The sequence below is a fragment of the Podarcis raffonei genome, chromosome 10 (assembly GCF_027172205.1).
Source record: "Podarcis raffonei isolate rPodRaf1 chromosome 10, rPodRaf1.pri, whole genome shotgun sequence".
Lineage (NCBI taxonomy): Eukaryota > Metazoa > Chordata > Lepidosauria > Squamata > Lacertidae > Podarcis > Podarcis raffonei.
The window spans coordinates 51,515,934-51,537,595 of NC_070611.1; the positions used below are offsets into that span (position 1 = coordinate 51,515,934).

Genomic DNA, 21,662 nt, shown 5'->3' on the forward strand with positions numbered 1-21,662 from the left:
ATAACACTCCCGAGATAAAACTGTCCGAGCACATAAGAACTCCTACAAATTAATTTACTGCTAGAGATAAAGCTGTAAGATGGATAATATTTTAAACGAAAACTCCACTGTAATTATTATTGTATTAAAAAAGCAAAAAAGCAGCAGCCCTCATTGCATTCCTAACGATCTTCTTGCTCGCTCTTAAATTAGCAATTCCAATACGCTCCCTTCCAAAAGTGCAGCGGACTTGTTGCTATGTGTCTGGACTCAGCGCGTTTAAACTTTGCTTGGCCCATGCTAAACTAATTTGAGTCAATTTGTCTACATCATCTCAACAATCGTCTTGCGCGTTTTGAATCGTACAAACAACACGACACGATAAAGGCCCGCCAAGCAGATGCCGACCACTCACTCTGCCGTGGCCGGGCTGTTGCTAGTTCTTCACCATGGTTTCTCCATATCCTAGTGACAATGTTAGTTTTTAGATGGCTGGGTTAAGTCCCTGCCTGGCTAGTTAAGACTTTCTTTACAGGGGACAGGCTCCTATACAACTGCCAGCTCTCAGCCTGACCTTTCAAAATGAAAATGGGGGAGTGTCAGCCTGAGTAGCTTCTTAAAAAGCAGTCTCCCCTGGGGGTTTAAACAAAACAAAACCAAGAAGATTTCGCAAAGAAGGCGGAAGCATGAATAAGAACAAGGCACCGATATCAGATACACTGCGTCTTGTGAGCAGTTGTTGGCCTAACCCGTTGAAATGAAACCGAGTATGTAAATTGCTTGCTTGGAGTACAAATGTATATATTACAGACCCACACAGGGTCAATATCGACATCAATATTTATCAATATACATACAATCAAATGATGGAACAATCACTACTGCCAGAATTAGCTCTACCATATTATTTCACTCTTTAGATTAAGAACATAACCAAGAATGACCTCATCCTCCTTTTATTAAATGCAGCTGGATTAGCGATTGCAACAAATTGGAAATTTTAAAATGCAAATATTTTTGAAGACTGGATTTCGCAAGTATGAGGCATCGTGCTTGTGGAGAAATTAACTATTTCACAAAAGAAATATCAATCTCGTAGGGAAGCTCAATCCAGATAAGAGTGAGAAACTGTTAGTGGGTGGTTCCCTAAAATGAATGGATGGGAGGTGACCTGCTCTTGACAAGGTTACACTCCCTCTGAAGGAGCAGGTACGTAGCTTGGGGTACTCCTGGATCCATTGCTGTCTCATGAGTGGCAGGGAATGCCTTTCATCAGCTTCAACTGGTGGTCCAGCTGCACCCCTAACTGGGCAGAGATAGCCTAACTTCTGTTGTCTATGTTCTGGTAACCTCTAGATTAGATTATTATTATTTTTTCAAAAATTTTAATTGATTTTCCAAAAATTTTCAACAACAACAAAAAAATCTTAACTGTACTTAATCCAATTTTAGTAACATTGTTAAGTGATTTCCTCTAATCCCTTTGGATGAATTTCAATGTATATCATTGTAACAGTTTTCCAAAACCAATTTTCTCATAAAATTAACTTAATCCCTTAACATCTTTCTTTCTTTTCATTTTAACTTTAAACATATTATTCTCTAACATCACATATTTAAATCCTAAGACAATCTGGTGTTTGCAAGTTTTTTTCCAATTATCTTAACATTTTAAATAAATAGTCATAAATTTCATCCATTCCTCCTGGTACTCCTCCTCCTTCTGGTCGCGGACTCTTCCCGTCAGGTCGGCTAGCTCCGAAAAGTCCATCAGCTAGATTAAATTATAACACCCATTCTGTCCCAACTGTACTGGCTGCTGATTAGGTTCTGGGCCCAATTCAAAGCACTAGAACCTAGTAGGTATAAATACTGATTCCCAAAATGTGACTCTAGTGTTCCCCCAAAATAAGCATTTAAAATAATTCATTTTAAAACTCAAATTCAATTTTAAGTTCCCTCATGCCCACTATGAGCGGATCAACATCAGTTTTCTCCCCAGAGAGCTACAATTCTCAGCCTCCTTAAGCTACAGTTCTCAGGATTCTTAGGGGCAAATAAATGTGTGTTGGGTGTGCTTTAAATGTATAATCTGGATTAGTCCCCAACTGGCACCAAGCAAAACCATGTTTGAGCTGCATATTTTCAGAAACTCTTCAATACATGTTTGAACTGACTCCATAGCTCACTTTTACAGTTGCAATAAACCATATTTCATAGTGCACAGAAATACTGGCTTTTGTTGACCAAAAAATAAAGCCTATTCCTTGCCTAGCCAACAGATAAGGTTCTAAAAGTTGGCTACTGCATCCCCATCTAACTGTATTCTCGCTAGCCACAAGGGAAAATGCACTCCTGATAATTTGGTAGTGCAATATATTTTGCAAGATAAGTCTTTGTTTTCCCTTTTTTTCGAGCTTCTCCCCTCTTTTTGTGCTGAGTTTTGCTCATTTCTCTTGTAAGCTGTCCGGACAGGGAGAAAGGCTTTAGTTTTAGGCAATTCTCTCCTTTTTTTTCCAGCCTCCCTTTTATTGAATTCCAACCTCCATTTTCTTTTTCTTTTTTTTTTAAATGGGGACATCATTTATCTTGGACTTTAAGTTGCAGAGGCCTGCAAGGGGCTTCTTTTTCTCTTTGCCAGCTGCATTTGTTGACACACACACAGTCATTCTGGGCTCGAGGTTTCTCTCTCCCCCCCCCATGTCCTCCATCACCCCCCCCCCACAAAAGCAAGCCATAAAGAATCTACAGCTGTGCCCTTTATTAGCATAGTCATTCTAAGCACAAGAAGGAGAAAGAGACTAAATATATTACAGCCATTACCTCCGTCAAAAAGTGACAATTTAAAAACATTTTAGCTTTTCACTGGGAAAGCCAGGAGAACAAAAGCAAGAGCTATTAATTTTTTTGTAAATGCTTTTTTAAAATATGGGTCACTTGGCCGTAATCAAGAAAAAGTGTGGAAGAGTTCAGAGCTTGAGAAAAGCTTGTCAGATATTAGTTCTCTGAAGAATAAAAAGAAAAAAGAAAGCAACAATCAGGCTTCATAATATGCTAATTTGTACAAAACACACAACAGTGTGATGTGTGCCCAGGAAGATGTGGGTTTGTTTGGCTCTGTGCTCACTAATTCCATCTTGTATAATGCATGCATATAGCAATTTGGTATGAGCAAACCTTTCTTCTCCAGTTGGGAGTTAAAGACGGCTCAATAACAATAAATAAAAGAACAGCATTTGTGTTTTGTAAAAGAAAGTACTAATTGCCCTTAAAGAGGTCTAGAAATCTGGAAGGAAAGCATTCATCCCAACTCTCCCTATTTACGGTTGACATTTCTAGAAGTTGTTGCTGGTAAATTGTCCCTGGTTTGGCCTTTTAGGGATGGTTTGTTAAAATGTTTGTAAGTGCAGGTTTCTGGTGTTGTTATTCATCCATTTTCAGCGCTCTCTCACCCCAGCCTCTCTCAAACAATCCCCAGTCTTTTGGTGGTTAGATTTTCAAAATCTAACAAACTGTCATGGGCACCACTGAATACCTTTGCCCTTCCATTGGCAGGGAAGTTGGTGGTGCTGACCCATGACAAGGCCTTCTTGATGGTAGCTCCCAATTTGTGTAATAATCTCCCTGAGGCACATCTGCTTTCCTTATTATAAACCTAGAGGAGGAATTTAAAAGCATTCCTCTTCATCCAACAGGAGAGACAGATATTGTTCTGGGCAATCTTTAAATTATTAGCTGTTTGGATAGGCAGATGTTTACAGATATTATTAATGAGTGGTCTTCAACTAACTATTACTCAGAGCAGACTCACTGAAATGAATGAGTTAGATTTATTAATATAAATAGGCCTGGCTCTGCATAAAGCTTAGTTGAATGCCACCCAGTGTTTTGAAATGTTTATTTTTTAAATTGCATTGTTTTGCCGCTTTGTTGTTTGTATTCCTCTGGGCTTCTCTGGGAAGAAGGAAGGGTGAATTTTTCAAACAATAATAATTAATGTCATAGACAAAAAAATTGGATAATTCTCAGAATCTCCTTCAAAACAGGCAAGCCCTCCCCCCCAAAAAAAAATTAAAACAGGCAAAAAAGCAGGGAACACCTCCCAAACAACAGCAAAATGTCAAGAACTCTTGACATTTATTATTTTTATTTTTATTATTATTATTATTTGACAGGTACAGGTAAGGGTGTTTATCTGGGTGTGTTGGGGGGACTCCAGCTTTAGAAGATAACAGTATGATCCCACACATACCGGTATTTATTCAGAAACTTTATTTAGTGCAGTTTACTCTCAGGTAAGTATTATATGGTTGGCACATCTATCTGTGATGGGACAGAGGACACACCTACAAATTCATGGGCATGAATGCTGAAGTACTATGTAGGGCACAGCCTGTTAATTTTAGAACCTGTTGCAGTTATCATATGGAACCGTTGAAATCGTTATTCGACAACCATGCTTTTCTAGCGGATTTTAAATTAAGACAAACTATCATACTTTTGTCTTTTAAATTAGTAGAGGAATACATTTTAATCTGTCTACTTTTAATCAGGTTAATGTTTCTTCCATAGAATGGCGCTTCAACGATTTTATATGTTATAAGGAGAACCTAAACTTGAGATCAGTTGTTCTGTTCTGCTCCTTTACTTTTACATACCCTCCAATGTTTCTCCGATGAAAATAGGGACGTCTCATTCCATAATGATAATTTTACTATTTATACTCCACATCTTATTGGGTTGCCCCAGCCACTCTGGGCAGCTTCCAACATGTATAAAAACATAAAAAAGCATTAAAAAAATAAAAAAAACTTCCCTATACAGGATTGCCTTCAGACAGCTTAGGGGTCGGATAATTCCATACCCCCCAACATTTCTCCAATGAAAATAGGGACTTCCTAATGAAAAGCGACACATTCTGGGATCAAATCAAAAACCGGGACGACTTCTCTAAATCATGGACATCCCTGGAAATTAGGAGCACTTGGAGGGTCTGCTTTTGGGGGTTTGTGAATTTTGATAGACATGCCTTCCTATCGCGGTGGTTTCAGTGTGATGTAACAGCAGTGTAAAAGTCAAATTAATTTCAGAACTTGCTGATCCAAAGGCTGCATACCTGGCTGGCACAAATCAGTTTCTTTTTCTCAAAACACCAAAGCAAATATTAGCTATTACTGTATTTTTCCGTGTATAAGACACCCCTCATGTATAAGACGCCCCCTATTTGGGGGGACTCCAAATAAAACATCCCTCAGGACTACCTGTGTATAAGACGAGCCCCAATTTTAAACCTATTTTTTTGGTAAAAAACCTCCTAGTCTTATACATAGAAAATTACGGTATTTTCCATTAACAGATTCTAGGGAGATGCTGACATACCTGCTCATTTGTGGAATGCTCTTTCCTGAGAGGCCTACCTGGTGCCATCATTATACATCTTTAGGCACCAGGTGAAAATGTTTCTCTATAACCAGGCCTTTGGCTGATTATCAGTCTATGCATTTTAAAATGTGCTTGGAGGGGGGGCTATTGGTTTGTTTTTGTTTTAATGTGTATTTTGTATTTTTATGTTGGGAACTGCCCTGTGATCTTTGGATGAAGAGTGGTATACACATGTAATGTAATGTAATAAAATAAAAATGCGTATCTTTCACAGGTGCATTAGAAAAGACTCGGTCTTGCACATTGGCTTATTTAACTTGTTATTCATCAAAGATTTGTAAAGTCTGTTTTTCCACAGTTTGAGCAGTAGAACAGTCTTTTTACAGCCTGTCTTATTAAAGTCCAGGATTTCATTAGCTGTTTTGTGCTAAGAGAATCCAATGGAATTCTCATTTAGAATTCTGCATACACTACAGTTTACTTTGCTCTTTCTGAATAAGATGCAAGAGGTGGATTAATATGGTAATGTTTGCTCTACTGGAAGGGGGGGAAGGAATGTTGTACATTAAAACCATTGTGGGTATTTACTATTTTAGCGAGGTAGCTCATAGCCATTAATTAAAAAAATGATAATTGGGTAGTGATTAAATAGAACTCATTAAAAACTTTTGGCTGGTCTATCTACATATACAAAATCCATATTAAGTAAAAAAGAAAAAGAAAAATGGCCTCACATTAAAATGTGGCTTTTAAAATGGCAACTTCTTTGCATTATTAATATAATGGATAGAATTCAACTTTGCGCCATTACAAACATTTCCTTCAAGCAAGTTTGTTCTGGTCTTCTCCTGATTCACTCAGAGCCAGTTTTAGGGGAAATCCCCATTGTACAAGCAGAAGCCATTGTGCAGGCCTCTTGTTGACAGGATTTGATAGTGAATCCTGCCCAGTTGTTTTTTTAAAAAATGTTTTTAAAGGTTTTTTTAATTTAAAAAAATCAATATCCACAGTTGTTGAAAAACTGAGGGAAAAACAATGATGTCCATCAGGTCCACATATTAGAAAGTGCCATCCTGTTCGTGATACTCCACCAAAGCTCAGATTTGCCTGTGTTGATGTGATTGCATAACATCGTAATAATGGTGCCCATGCAGTATTGGGGAACTGAGGCAGGTTCACCACCTCCTAGAATAGTTTTGCTATATCTCTTTTTTTCTGTTCCCACTGGAGAAAAAGGAGCATTGTTCTGACACACACACACATTTCTTATCTGACTGTCAAGGGAAGCAGCATAGAGCTGCAGGAGACAATGAAGGCATATGCCTGGAAACTACTGGAAACCACTGCCCTCCAGCTTCAGTTTTTTAGCCCACTTTTGTATACTTAACTTTCATTCTAGCATCAAATGTTAAAAAGTTTTTTTAAAGGTTGTCAAAGCTTCTGAATTCTGCACTCAGCATCTGCACCATGCAAATCACAGAATCGTGCAACATATATATAGTTGCGTATAAGAATACACATGTGCTCTTACATCAGACACAAAATTTATACACTTGTTATAATAGGATCCCTTGAGTTCACACTTGTTTTGCAAAGAATACCAAGGAGACCAGTATCAAGAAGCAGAGGCTGATTTCATTTCCCTTGCTTCATTTCTACTCCCTTTTCAACAGACGATTTCTGCAAGATCTCTGTTCCCCTCCAAACCGTGATATTTTAGAGCAATTCCTATAAGCTCTCTTTACAAGAGGAAAGCTTGTATTCATGTTACCCCACCTGTAGACTGTTTAAAAACAAGAGAGATTTAGAACAGGAAAACCTCAAGTATGTTGGAGAATCTTAATGCAGAACTACCAACAACTTAACTCACTTTCTCCATGCCCTTTGCCCCTGAGGCAGGAAGTCTCATACAGTCATCATCTACAATATTAGATCTGATGGAGCTGGGGTAAGAAGTGCAAAGGGAAATATCTGGGCCAATAAAGGCCCAGAGACTGTACTATTAGTTGGCTACTGTGAATAGGTCGGATGAAGGAATGTGATGGATTCACCATGGATTGGTAAAATTGGTACAGGGGCCTCTTTTCAGTCTGCCCTGGAAATCATGGCTAAGCACAGAATCATAGCTGCAAAAAACCATGAGAGTCATCTAGTCCAACCCCTTGCAATGCCAGAATCTTTTGCCCAGTGAGGGGTTCAAACCCACAAACCTGAGATTAAAAGTCCCATGCTGTACTGACTGAACTATCCCAGGTTCTTAAACGCCATGTAAACTCCCCACAACGTGGCACCGATCCACACAAATGACAACTGCACACGACTGCCATAGCAGGCTGCATAGTCCTAGTGATGACTGAGGGGGGGCTACTTGGTATAAAACCAGCCCATAGAATAGATAATGACTTATTGGTGCTCAAACCATGCAAAGCAACAGCCATTGGACAGCAATCACTTCATCAGCTTAAAAATTTTACCAACGTATTCCTAAATAAAGATACAAACCATACTATATGTGGTTGGGTGAAGAACAAACACAATGGGTTGTATCCATCAAAGTTCAGTTCACAGCAGATCCACTGAACTTAATAGACCAAAGTCCGTCATGTCCATTAACTTCCATGGGTCTGTAGAACTAGTTTTGGGTACAGCCCAGTGACTGGAACCATGAATTATCCCATCAAGCGATTTAGAGAGTCGTGATTGTAGTAATTTAAAGACATTTCTTTAAAAGAAACATTGGGATGGAAGTGTCAAGATGATCTCTGGAGAATGGGGTGAATAAAGCCTGTTTGGCTGAAGAGGCTTCAGCATAAAACTAGTTGTGGCTGCAAATTCATGAAATTCACTGTGTTAGCAACACCATAGAGGCCCTAAGGAAGTTAGATTAGCCTCAGCCAGAGCCAGGGCCTTTTCAACACTGGCTCCAGCCTGGTGGAACGTTCTGTCTCATGAGACCAGGGCCCTGCGGGATCTGATTTCTTTCCGCAGGGCCTGTAAGACAGAGTTGTTCCGCCTGGGCTTTGGCTTAGAATTGATTTGATTCCCCCCCCCTTTCTTTTTTCCTTTCACCTCCTGTGAAGAGGCTGCATCTTAATGTTTTAATGTTGTATTTTAATCTTGTTTTTTTAAGTTGTATTTTAATCAACTTGTTTTTATTATTGGTTGTTAGCCGCCCTGAGCCCGGTCTTGGCTGGGGAGGGCAGGGTATAAATAACATTTATTTTATTTTTATTTTTATTTTAAGTCTTGCCTCAATGTATTGAACCCAAACTTATTACAGACAGGGAAATGAATTGAGCAAGGACACAATCTACTAGGAAGTTCTACAGTGAAAACCCCATTGAAGTTAGCAAACACTTCTTGGTAGATTAAGGAGGAAAGGAGGAGTGGCGAAATGACATGGGAATTTCAGTTCTAAAAATTCACAATGCTACATATTTAATTTATATAAAGTTTTATTGATAGAATGCAACACGTCCTCCACTGAGCATTTATTATAGTTAGGTTCTTTCCACATAAGCAACATAATTCAACACAATCTGCCCTCCATTTCCATTGCTTCATACATTAGAGACTATTTTCATACATAATTCTTTATAAAGACATCCGAGCAGCAAAAAAGGAATGTTTAACACGGCATTTTCCCAACTCTTTAGTTTAAGCCTCTATCAAGCCTTGTCAACCCAAGTTTTCAGGCCAGCCTTCACCCCCAAGACCAGGGGGTGGTTTTTTTAACAGAATTATTCACCCAGGCAGGCATGGCCAAACAGCCCTCCAGCTGTTTTGGGACTACAACTCCCATCATCCCTAGCTAGCAGGCCCAGTGGTCAGGGATGATGGGAATTGTAGTCCCAAAACAGCTAGATGGCCAGGTTTGGCCATGCCTGACCTAGGCCATGTAGAGAGCCCCTCTGCAGTCACAGGATTCAAGCCCGTTATCTAATCTGGATCTGGTGACAAATGAAAGTGTTCTAACAAAATAGATATTCAGTTGATCTAAATCTGAATGCTTTAAAAAGACCTGGCCATCCTTCAGAGACTATTTAATTATGACAGCCAGGCGCGCTCGCACACACACACACACAGACCGGAGATATAAAAAGCTGTGCCGTTTGGGTAGCTTGTTCCTAAGCCAGTGACAATTTTACTGTGACAACTTTTATTTAACATTTCCCCTAACATTTATTTAACATTTATCCATCTAATTAGGCAATCTATTTCCTGCCTTTTGACAGAGGGCTGATGTAAGGCATCTAAAAAAAGGGGTGTGTGTATCAGATAAATATTAACATTTATTTTTAAATTTCACACTACACTTTTCATCCCACTGAAATACAATTAGCTTTTAAGTTAATAAATGGGGTGTTTTGTTGCTATATAAATCGAGGCCTTAGAAATGCTAGTATAGTTACACCACAAAATTTATAATTCAATCCATTTTGATGGATAAAACATTTGCTGCAACACTGAAGGGTCTAATATTTAGATAATAAAAGATGCTGTGGGTGAAGGGAAGGTGGGTGAGAAAGAAAAGCAGCTGATATTCTAGTCAGAGTCTGAACTCTCTTGCTCGTTGGTCTGATACTGACAGACTACTTCTTCCAAAGGCGTCATTGTGCCATCTGGTCGCACTCCCATTGGTGTTATAACCTTGTCCCTGCAAACAAGAAAAGTATATAAGTTTTTTTTATTAAAAAAAGAGCAGAGAGAACTAGCCTATTCACCTCACTTCAGTAACTCTGTCAGATTAATTGTAGGCCTACAACAAAACTATAGGTTTTCCAAACTTCCGCCATAGGTGGATGAAATCACTTTTATCTCTACCACAGTGCCAACATTTGCCATCTCTTCTCCTCATTTCCCCCCTATTTCCCTATTGAAAAAGCAGACCTTATTAAAAAGAGAATTCAAAATGTCTTCTGATGCATATTTTTCTGGTCCATGGTCACTGACACTCTTAAATTTTTATTTTTTTTGCTGTGAAATCTCATTGAACCCCCTCTTGTTTTTGTTGAATTATGTAAGTAAAATAAAATCAAATAAAACCAAACCATCAGATCCAAGCACTGTATATTATAACAATGGTAAAAACCCTGGAAAAATAGCCAGAAACCTAATAGAATGGATTTAGTAAGGAAACTCTGGGAACGAATGACTTTAGTAAAACTAACTGAAAGGACAAAAGACAGAAAAATGTTTAGAAATTATAAGGAGTTTGAATTTAGTAACACAATGTACAAAAAAGGATTAAAAATCTCATGGGGTAAGATCATTTGTTTATTTAAAAGAAGGAAAGGAATGAAAAGAAGTACCCTCTCTTGCTCTGAAGCATAATTAGGTAATAGCATGTTTTATATTTATTGACAATTTGTCATAATTTTAATATGTATATTTAGAAGTATATAAAAGCATTAGCAAATAGACAAATTATGTATATACTGAACTGTATGTTTTCATTAGATAAGGAATAATTATGTAAATGAAAAAGCCAACACTAATTGGGGGGGGGGGAAATCCAGATATTAAGTCGTTCTCATTTTTGAGGGAGCTCAAATCCTTACTCTGAAAGAGTGAACAGAGCTTCATGCAAAATTGATTGGTGGGGGAAACAGGAGCACAACACTAATAAAGACCTAATTCAGGCAGGCCACATTCATGGAGCCAATTAAGACCAGTATGAAAAAAAGAGAAGTCAACCACTAATGGGCTAAGGACAAAGAACAGGTTCTCTGTTTAAGTAAAAATAGGGAAATAAAGAAACTGCCTTTGTTAATTCTTAAATCCTGCTAACGTGGCTGTCGATGTCCCACCTGTCATGTGGGGAGCAGCTACCCCTCCTGCTTTAAAACCACAACTGCATACATATTCATTTCATTGAGTGAAAGTAGTCAGTCAGGAAAAGAGATCTGGGCTACACAGCCAGCCTCTAGTGGTGCTTAAGGACTTGTGGATTCATTTAGATTCAGTCAGCTTTCTCTCTCTCTCTGCCGCCCCTCCTTTTTCTTTTTTAAACTGTTGCTTTTGTTTGCAGCTGTTTAATTACAGGATTGACAGCCATTTTAATCTCTTCAAAGCTCTGAAGGCCTCTCACAGCTAATCCAATTATATCTACTCCACAAGCTACAGCCTCATGTAAAGATGATTAATTATTGATTAAGCCAATCAAACAGTATTAGCAAAGATTTATTTAAGCCTTTCATTGCCTCACATCTGATTATAATCTCGTTTATTATATGTGGATTATGGAAAAAGCTGTAAGGCCAAGGAGGGCAACATTTTGATCCTCCAAAACACACACACACACACAAAAACCCCACATCCCATCACCCCCACACCATATTTTCAGAGATTATTTTTTTAAGTATACATCACTCTTCACAGGTATCTCTCAGGTGTTTCAAAACTGGTTTAGGAGAGGCCCATCACAGTGTCAAAATTGGTTATACAAAGAATGAAATCACCAAGATTATGAGAGAGACATGAAACAACTTCCACCAATTAAGGCTGCAACCCCTATACTTACCTGGCTGTAAGTTCCATTGAGCTTAATGGAGCTCATTTCTGATTAAACATATATAACGGAGTGTACTGTAAGTGAGTGATGTCAGGGAAGCAGGAAAAGTAGCAACTTCTTATAAAATATAGCCACAAACCCAATAGCGCAGCAACACATGTTCTGAGTAATGCAGGTGCCAGGAAGATTACAGGAAAATTAAGAGAATAGTGGACTTCATTCCTATGCAATACTTCCGTAATACAGAACTACTTGCCACATTCCAAAAACCTGACCACCACAGGGTAGAAATTTTAGCTCTGTCCTCTAAAATATGAAGTACGGTCCATAATCCATCCCTCTAAGAAAACTATTTCACACACAGAATATTTTAATCTTCTAAATGAAGCAAAGGGGAAACCATCAGAACCAAACATTTTGCAAGGCAGAATTATGACTTCTGGGGCACTTTTCATAATTTTTTTCCAAACAGAGACACATGTATTAATATATTTTATGAACATGTTTGACTGACCCTTGCCAAATAAGTTTGGAGGATTTTTTATAAATAAAAAAGGATTATATTCTACAATTCTTAGAAAACATGCCATAATGAAAACCTTAACATGATGCGTTCTCCTTCTCTGTTAGCAGGTATCCCATTAATCCCTTCAGATTCACCTACACAATCTTTGCTTCTGCCTCCTGCTTGCCATTTAGCTTGATAACGACTCCAAAACCATTCCCTTGTTTTCAAGGGTCTTTCTTTCTTGCCTGCCCTGTGCACAACAGGTCAGTGTTAACACATGGAACTAATGGCAGTTCTCTGTAATGAAACAATCACATTGCAAACACCGGCCTGTTCCTTTGATAAAATAGTGTATTGGGGACCTATTCACCTCCCTATAATTGAGTGCTACATAATAGTGCCAATCCTTTTATGTACAATATTTTGTTCCACAATTAGAAAAGGCGAGGAAAAACCTATGGAAGCGTTGCTTTCTTCAGTCACTGCCATGATTAATTCTGTATTTTTAATGAGTAAGGCTGCTACTTAGGCCAGTTCTGTTGCATACTTGTTTTGTTGACTTCGTGTCAATGTACAACAAAACCCAAACTATGGTAATTGGGACTGTTTCATCAGCAAAAGCATTCCTGCTATTAATACACCATTGGCTTGGAAAAAGCACTCTGTCGTTTTAATTCAGACTATTAATTCATAACTGTGCCACCAATTTATAACTGCAGGAAAAAGTATTTAATAAGCATTTTAATTAATACGGAAAACATCCAGGCATGCATGATGTGCAAACACAAAGAATTGCAGACTAGTTGTTTAATTTAGCTATATTTTACATCTTATAAAACAGAGGGCAGTTTTGGGAATGCCAGTGTCTGACAGATTAGGAAAAACAGATTCTTAAACATTAGATATATAGCGCTCTTTTGGAATACTGTGCAAAGCTTTCTACTGCTACTCTTTGAGTATTTACATGATTCATCATTTAAAAGGAATCCTCCTAAGACTCTCCAAGTCAAACAACCTTGATGTTCTTCATAACATCTAAATTATGAAGAAAACGTGTCTAGGCCCAAAAGAATACAAAACATTTATCCAATTATTTGGAAACCTTCATGCTCATATATGGCTATTGAGGAATATTTGGGTTTGTGCATTTGCAGCAGCACAGCTGGATATCTTCATCTGCCCCAGCTGCAACAAAACGTATCTTTCCCATATCAGTCTCTAGTCAAAGCAGGTGCTACAACCTTCCAACAGCTTGATCTCACCCCCAAAGGCACACTCCTCCGCTGTCTCTCGAAATTGGATGCCACCTAGCCTCCAAATTTCCAGGTAACCTCATCAAGCAGCTTCATACAGATGTCAAACAGCATTGGAGATGGAATGGAACCCTGAGGAAACCCATGGATTAACTTCCACAGGGTCAATCAAACAGAAGCCTCTCAATGCTATCCTCTGGAACTGGCCTGGTTTGCAGAACCACTGCAAAACCGTGCCTTCTCCTTCCAACCCACCGAGTGTGTCCAGTAAAATACTATGGCTGATGGTATTAAAAACCACTGACAGGTCCAGGAAAATTAATAAGAGACTCCATCTATCCCAGAAATCATCTTTCAGGGCTACCCAGGCCATTTTAGTCTCAAGCCCAATCTACTGAGCCAAAGAATTTCTCCCTCAGAAATGAAAACCAAATTAGTTACATTACCTAGAAAGCTTATCAAACATATTGACAAGTTTCATTGCTTCATATTCTTTTTGTTCTTCAGTCATTTCGTCCATTGGGTTGGGCATTGGTTCTTCTAAATGACCTGTAATAAGGTTGATGCTTTGTGGTCGGGGGGCGGGGAGGGAAGGGGAAAGAGAATGTAAGAAAAAATAAGATTTTTTTTTCCATGAGGCAGCTTTAAAAAAAACCAAATATAACCAATAATCCTTCACAAATCTTATTCTTTATTGACTTTATAGCTGACATCTAAGACATGATGAACATACCTAAATGCTTAATGGCACCAAAACCTGTGAGTAGCCCCAACTTTCAAATCTACATTGGCTTATCTAGTTTGGCTTATCTACCAAAGAACCCTTAGTAATAAGCTCACCAGGCAGGCAATTCTAGGAGCACCTTGGGCACCCATTGCAATCAAGGTCACTTGAAGCTACCGTATTTTTCGCTCTATAAGACGCACCTTTTCCCTCCTAAAAAGTAATGTGTGTGTGTGTCTTATGGAGCGAATGCAGGCTGCGCAACTATCGCTGAAGCAAGAGGGAGAGCTGCGCAGCAATCCCTCTTGCTGTTCTGGCTTCAGGGATAGCCGCGCAAAGCCTCTTCAACAACATTTGATTCAGAATATTTTTTTTCTTGTTTTCCTCCTTTAAAAACTAGGTGCGTCTTTTGGTCGGGTGCGACTTATAGAGCAAAAAATACGGTAATCAAAGTTTTAGTCCACAATTCAGCCCTTTGTGATAAAACAGAGGTCCAAAAAATTAAAGAACATATCTTAGACAACGTTAGAGACAAGACCGGGGTGGCTAACATGGTACTCCTCCAGAGGTTGTAGACTACAACTCTCATCAGCAAAGGTCACACGAGTTGTAGTCCAAACATCTGGAGGATACAAAGCTGACTACAACTAGTCTAAGCTTAATACACTGGAGGCGAGAGGGGTTGAGGTGAGAGACCCAAGCAGTACCATACTTTGGCTTTGCAGATTTGTATTCTTCAGTGTCTGTATCTTCGTCATCCGAGTACCAGGTTTCCCCTCTTCCTCCTGCTAATAGGCCCCTTGCTGCCAGTAGCCCAGCTGCATTGCCATAGCCAGTGTACTTCAGTAAGCTGTCAACTGAAAAGTGAGAGAGAGAGTTCTACAAGTTTGTTAAATTTAAGTCACATTCAAACATAAACGAAGTCTTCAGATTGTCTGAATGCTCCCTGTCTGATGTGGCATGGAACAGTTCTCTTTTTAAGATGCCAGTGAAGTTGGCATGTTTTCTGCTTTTCTACAGAACTTAAGAGTTGAGAAAAAGAAAAGAGAAAAAAGTTATTCAACTAAGAAAAGCAGCATGCATGGCTAAAGGAAAATATTGTCACCTAAAATAACCTAATTTAAACCTTGATTTTAGAATTTTACACTTCTTGTGGCAACTAAATACTTGTATTTCCAATTTCTTATATAAAATGCAAGATGTTTATATATAACTATATAGTACAACTGTCCATACTGGTGAAATGGCAACACTGTTAATGTGTGTGTGTGTGGGGGGGTGTTACAGAGTTGCCTCTAATTCAGACATGCAAAATAAACCCACTAGGTTTATTGTCCCACCTGAAAAACTTTTATTTTTTTGTGTTATGTGAGTACCCAATAATCCCTCCCCCCCTAAGAAAGAATCGTTGCAAATTACTGATCACAAGCAGGAGGATAAGAACTGTGTGGAAATTAATTACTAATCAAAGATATGGCTTGTGGGAACATCGAGAAAGGAAATAAAGTTCTCTGTGACGCCGTCATAAAAAGAGATTGTTATGGCAGGCCTGCCCACAGGAGGAACGAGGGGGAGGAGGACTATGGCTGTTACTATCATCAGAATGTGAGTTCGGCCTGGCAGGGCCCCCGGAGAAAATTTATGAGAGCGGCAGGCCTGTGGAGATCAGGACAGACTGTGAGAAACGTTTTGTACGGAGGTGTTGAAATGATGTCTGTCTATTTTGATATGGCTCTTGGATGAGTGTAAAATCCACACAGGACATAACGTTTGTTTTCAACCCGCTTGTGGAGACTATCAGAGATCACAAAGAAATGAATATATGATAACAACAAGAAGATGAGGAAAACAACAAAGAGAAGATTGAATAGAACTGTGAATACTATTTGGACAGAACTATGTATATTAAAGCAGCAGCAAGAGTGATGTTTGGATCCCTTTCGGAGCTCGAAGCATGGGTACCCCCAGCAAAAATTTTAAAATTTGGCTGTGTAATTTGGAATTAATGTGATTTGATTGGCCTGTTAATAAAAATTATTTTTTTTAAAAAAAAGGTTTATTGTCCCACCTGCCCATATTCAAGTAGGCATTTGTGACATATTAACAACTTCAATAAACTCTCTACCAGTTTAAAAACTTTCATTTGTGATTGTTCAGAAGCAAATTCTATTTGTCAGGAGATAACCAGGCAAGCAATTGTTCAGAAGTCTGGAATAACCACCCACATTCACTATAAGAACCAGCCTGTACCTCTCTCCTTGCAAAGAACAAAAAGGAATTCTGCAGCGATTTGCTTCACTCCTAGGTCAACGTGAGTCATGAGTCGCACTAGTTTGTTTCTCAGTGTTGTGCCAACTTCAGGGCGATTAGATACATCTCTCAAGGGAGGCAACACCTAAAGACAAAAACAAGTAATAAGAGCAATTAATCTCCAGTGGAAAGTGTTCACCACACTTTCTTATTCAAAAGTTTTTGTAAAAATTCTGCTTTAACACTCTGCCTAGCTCTACAATGAGGTCTTAGCCCCATTCCTTTGTTGCTGCTGAGCAACTACTAGTACGAGAATACAGGGAAGAGACCCAGCTGCTCAGACCCACTCGCTTGCCTCAGAGGTCATCAGTGGGAGACAGTGCCAGGTAGGAGACCAAGGGGAAAGGATAAGAGCAAGAAATGCTGCCTGAATAATCTTGGTTCCATATGGGCATCATGCAGCTTCCGTTCCTGTACTCCAGGGATGGGAAACCTGCCCCCCCCCGAAGCTGTTGGTTAACTCCTGTCAGTCTCAGTCAGCCTGGCCAATGGGCAGGGACGATGGTTGCTAGATTCCAACTCCATCTCAAGGGCCAAAGGTTCCCCCATTTGAGTGTGAGTTTTTTGCAAGCAATAATTTTGCAAGCAACTCTAAGGGCTTCCCAAGGCTATAAAGCAAGATAAAGGTATTCTAATATCTTGTGAAAATATAAACAAGATCCCTTAATATTTAAAATAGCCTTCCTGTCAAGTGTTTGTATTCCTTTGTTACCTTCATCTCTGTGGTATCTCACCTGAGCTTTAATAAACTTCCTTATGTTCCGGTGAGATCGGCAGCATCTTGTTAGCAAACTGAGAACTGGAGTGAGACCTTCCCGATAGCTGCTCCCCTAGAATAAGAAATCACAAGACACATCATTTTTCTTCCAAGAACATTGGGATTTTCTACCATACTCCATATTCCTGCTCTAGTGTTTCTCAAAACAAGTCACCAAGTTTCCACAGCAGGTCCCTCGTGTCTTTCCCATACCATTTAAAGAGCATTTCCACACCTGAAAATTCACAAATGAATGCCTCCAGAGCTGTGATTGGCTAATGTTCCCAGGCGTGTTTATGACATGTTTTCAGACATGCGGATGATTTCCAAATATTCCTGATCATGATGTATGCATTGTACATTGGGCTGTCTCTGAAAAAGGTTCGAAATCAAAGCTACTGCAGAATGTAGCAGCCAAAACATGAACTGGGACTACGCAGTCTAAATTACATTGGCTGCCAATCTGAAGTGCTGCCTTTGACCTGCATGGTTCAAGACACCAATACCTTAAAGCCTCCTTTCCCCTGTATAAGCCTATCTAGACACTGAGATCATCATCTGAAGACATCCTGTGTGTCTCCACCAAGAGATACTCGTAGGGAGCAACAAGATAACAGGCCTTTACTGTGGTAGCCCCCCAATTATGGAACACCTTGCACAAGGAGGCTCACTTGGTCCCAACACTGCCTTCCATGCATTAGAAAGCATTATGGTCTGCCTTTCAATAGTTGTTTAGTGTTCATTCTTGTCTAGATAAGGAAATGATATTTTCTGATTTTGGATGAACGATATGTTCCATCTGTACTGTATTATTTTAATGGCTATGTGATGATATGTGTGTGTGTGTGTGTGTGTGCGCGCGCGTATGTACATATACATACATACACATACACACACACACACACACACACACACACACACACACACGAGGACCTCTGCTGATAGTGGGAAGCAACAAATAGCTTTTACTTTAATAAAACTAATCAGTCTGTTTCATTTGTGGGTTTGATATTAAAAGCAGTGCTTCAATGAGAAATAGCTGTATGTTTGTGTGTGCACGTGCTGTTTTGTTTGCTCTGCACAGAGGATCCCTCAAATATGGCATAAATATTTGTTTTTATGCCCCCCTAGTATCTAATCAAAATATTGATATCAATCACACTCATCTTTCTACACACTTGTATGTGATTTGGTTTGTAGGCAAACACTGAATATGTAACACAATTTTTAAAAATAAAAAACCTAGGTAGACCCAACTACCTGACGTTGCATTTCCCCAAGGCCATCTTCCAACCTTGAAAATATTAGATGGTTAAGAATAGGTAAAAACTTGGGGATTTCTGATTCAGGCCCATTTTTGTTATTAAGAGATAGCTTGTGTCAGCTTTTAAGGCCCAACAAGACATTATTACTGCAAACCATATAACAGGTTCGCAACAATGTGTGCTTTTATTCAAGTGACAAAAGGCCGTGAATGTGATTGGTGAAGTGACCAGGAGATGAGGGGGATGCTTAATGGTTTTCTCCAAACCAAAGTCTTTCCAGAGGTGGCTTTTCCACGCACAGCTGTTTTAAAAGGTGGCATTTGTCACAAGACAATGAACATCTAATTAATGTATAAAAACAATGATTTTAGCTCTTATATAAAACAATCTAACCTTGTCAATTCTCTTCTCCATGAACTTCAATAGCACCTGAATTGCATCCATATTCATGCCATTATATTTGATATCTGTGTCCTCAGGATCCTCTTGTGTCGATGGACTGATAAGGACATCCAGACAAGAAACTGGAACGTTGCTTAAAAGGTTGATTGCGTTGCTGAAACAGATTTTAAAAACATTCTCATTCATGACACTATTTTCTTCGTACCGTGCCAGCAAACACCACATCTGAATGCCAAGCATTTGTGTTGAAGAACCTGTATGTTCTAGCATAACAGCAGATTATAATGCTGTACCTGTATAACACATAGTACACCCCATTTTAAGATTTCATCTTAGATTCCAAAGAATCTTCAGGGATTTGGTAGACTTTGGGGAGATTATCAAATAAAGGAAAAGGTAAATTCCAAAGTTTAAATAACAACAGGATTGCAGGTATACTTCAATGGAATGGAAGCATGAAGTGTAGAAGAAGGTACGGAATTCATCTTCCTAAAATTCTTAGCATTTTTAAGCAGCAGCAAGTTCTTAGCCTTTTTGAAATTTGTTTATTAGATTTATATGCCACACTTCCTCTCAAAGGAGCCCAAGAGTGGCAAACGCCCAAAGAATAACATGTCTACAAATAATTCCAATACAGATGCAGACTGGGAAAGATCTCTACTTTAAAGGCTTGTTTGAAGAGACCAAGCTACTCCCTGGTGTGAGAGCTTCCCATGAATGGGCACACACACAAAACCTCTGTTTTCTTTCTTTCACACACACCGAAGTCTTTGGCCATGTAACGAACACATGATGTCGCATGTAGTCTGGGGTTTGGCCCATTTGAAGCATATATTCTGTGAGTATGTTTTGCCTTCTCATTGTGCCACATATATAGCCTGGATTGTGTTGTGGTCTGTGCAGGGGCCCAACAGCATGCACAGATAGTACTACTTGGTGGGCAGGGACTGAAATGAAATAGAGGCTTTCCTGAGATTATGTGATAAAAAAATAATAAAAAATCCAGTTCACGCCATTTCTCTCAAACAAGCCCTAGGGCTGCAAGGACTGTTGTGAAGCCACAAAAGGATCACACTCCCCTAGGTGGGCCTTGCCTAAGTTCCATAATTTTTTACTTCAAGAACTGGCAATCCTACAGGCAACTGGCAGTAGAGAGAAAAGTCTTATGGGAAAGTAGTAAGGCGAAGTCTGGGGAAAAGAACACAAGTGAGCAGTCTGCATTAGAATTTGTGCACCAGTGATGTTATACATATAACCCTACCACCCATTCAGGCTTCTGGTTGGCCACTGTGAGAACAGGATGTTGGATTAGATGGGCCTTTGACCTGCTTCAGCAGGAGTCATCCTACGTTATTATACAGCAATAGCTTGGAGACAAAGGAAATAGCTGCTTTGGTAAACAGCAGCGTCAAGATTGTTAGCAGGCTTCAGTTCCCTAGATAAGAGATGCTTCTTGAAATGCACTGGGAATAGCAATTTATACCAATTTGTCTGTTCTGGGTTTGTTTTTTGCAAAAGAAGAAAAACCTTTACAATGCTTACTCAGCACTGGCAGTTGTGTTAGGATTTATATTGCATTTTGATAAGTGGTTTTGTTCTGTTTGTGTATAATTTGCATTCCTTTTCCTGTTGTATATAAATTTTATGACCCAGCACTTTATGGTTTCTATGTATTAAGCAAATTAAAAGTTCCCATGCTGAAAAAATAATGTTCTAGAATAGCAAGATTCAACCTAGAGAAGGGTTTTAGGAGAAAATTGCATTGTTATTCTAATACACACCACTAAGATATCATGTAGTGGGAACTGCAATTTAGGCTTATCTAGTCTAGCTCATTTGTATTCCTTGTTTTGTGGTTTATTTCCATTCTGGGAAGTTGTTAGCTTGAAAAGCATTGTAAAAGGCTTGCTTAAGCAATTTTGATAAGCTTTGTTTTTCAAAATCTCCATTCTCTCAACCTCCACCCCCACCCAAACTACCTGTGTAGCTAGCTAATCTTAAGATCATACTTTCAAAGATTAGTGTGTTACAATTTTGATGGCTGAAAGGTAAAACACTGTAGGCTAGACATCTCTTCTTGGCATTAAATTTAGAAGTTCACAAACTGCTTGCATTATGTACCTAGAAAGCATTTAAGCCACAACATTAGCACAGGCAAAGAGCAAACATACATTCACTTTTATTCTGATTCATACAGACCATACAGGCAGGTTCCACTGATTTCTAGTGTATCTAAGTCAGCAAATGGCTTCAGACACTAATTCTTGTCTCTTATCTCACTTTGTGCAAACATTTTACTTAGAAGTAGTTATCAGAAGTTCTTTTTTGCACAACATCCTTCACCATCCCTGTGACCACAGTACTGTATAGCTCATTCTCCTTTTTTACTTTCTGGAAGCAGCATCAAGAGAAAGTGAGATGCAAAACACAAGATGGGAGGCTGGGTTTTGCTGCAGCTACCTCACATTTTGCAAGGTAACTTCCTTTCAGTAAAACTGAATTGGCAAGAAACAGCAAAATCGAATCAGGGGTGGGGACGGGGACTGGCAGCTTGGATAGTTTCCACAG

General features: G+C 39.1%; 1 protein-coding gene across 2 annotated transcripts in view; it reads right to left on the minus strand.

Annotated features, from left to right (window-relative positions):
- Positions 1-8,798: 8,798 nt before the first annotated feature.
- Positions 8,799-21,662, minus strand: part of RIC8B (RIC8 guanine nucleotide exchange factor B) — a 29,522-nt gene continuing 16,658 nt past the window's right edge. For both annotated transcript variants that reach the window (XM_053404803.1, XM_053404804.1), the window contains exons 5-10: positions 19,086-19,248; positions 17,405-17,500; positions 16,611-16,755; positions 15,073-15,217; positions 14,083-14,202; positions 8,799-10,018 (exon numbers count right to left, since the gene is read on the minus strand). In XM_053404803.1, coding sequence (XP_053260778.1) covers positions 9,907-10,018; positions 14,083-14,202; positions 15,073-15,217; positions 16,611-16,755; positions 17,405-17,500; positions 19,086-19,248 — 781 coding nt within the window. In that variant the 3' untranslated portion in view covers positions 8,799-9,906. The remainder of the gene's footprint in view (positions 10,019-14,082; positions 14,203-15,072; positions 15,218-16,610; positions 16,756-17,404; positions 17,501-19,085; positions 19,249-21,662) is intronic.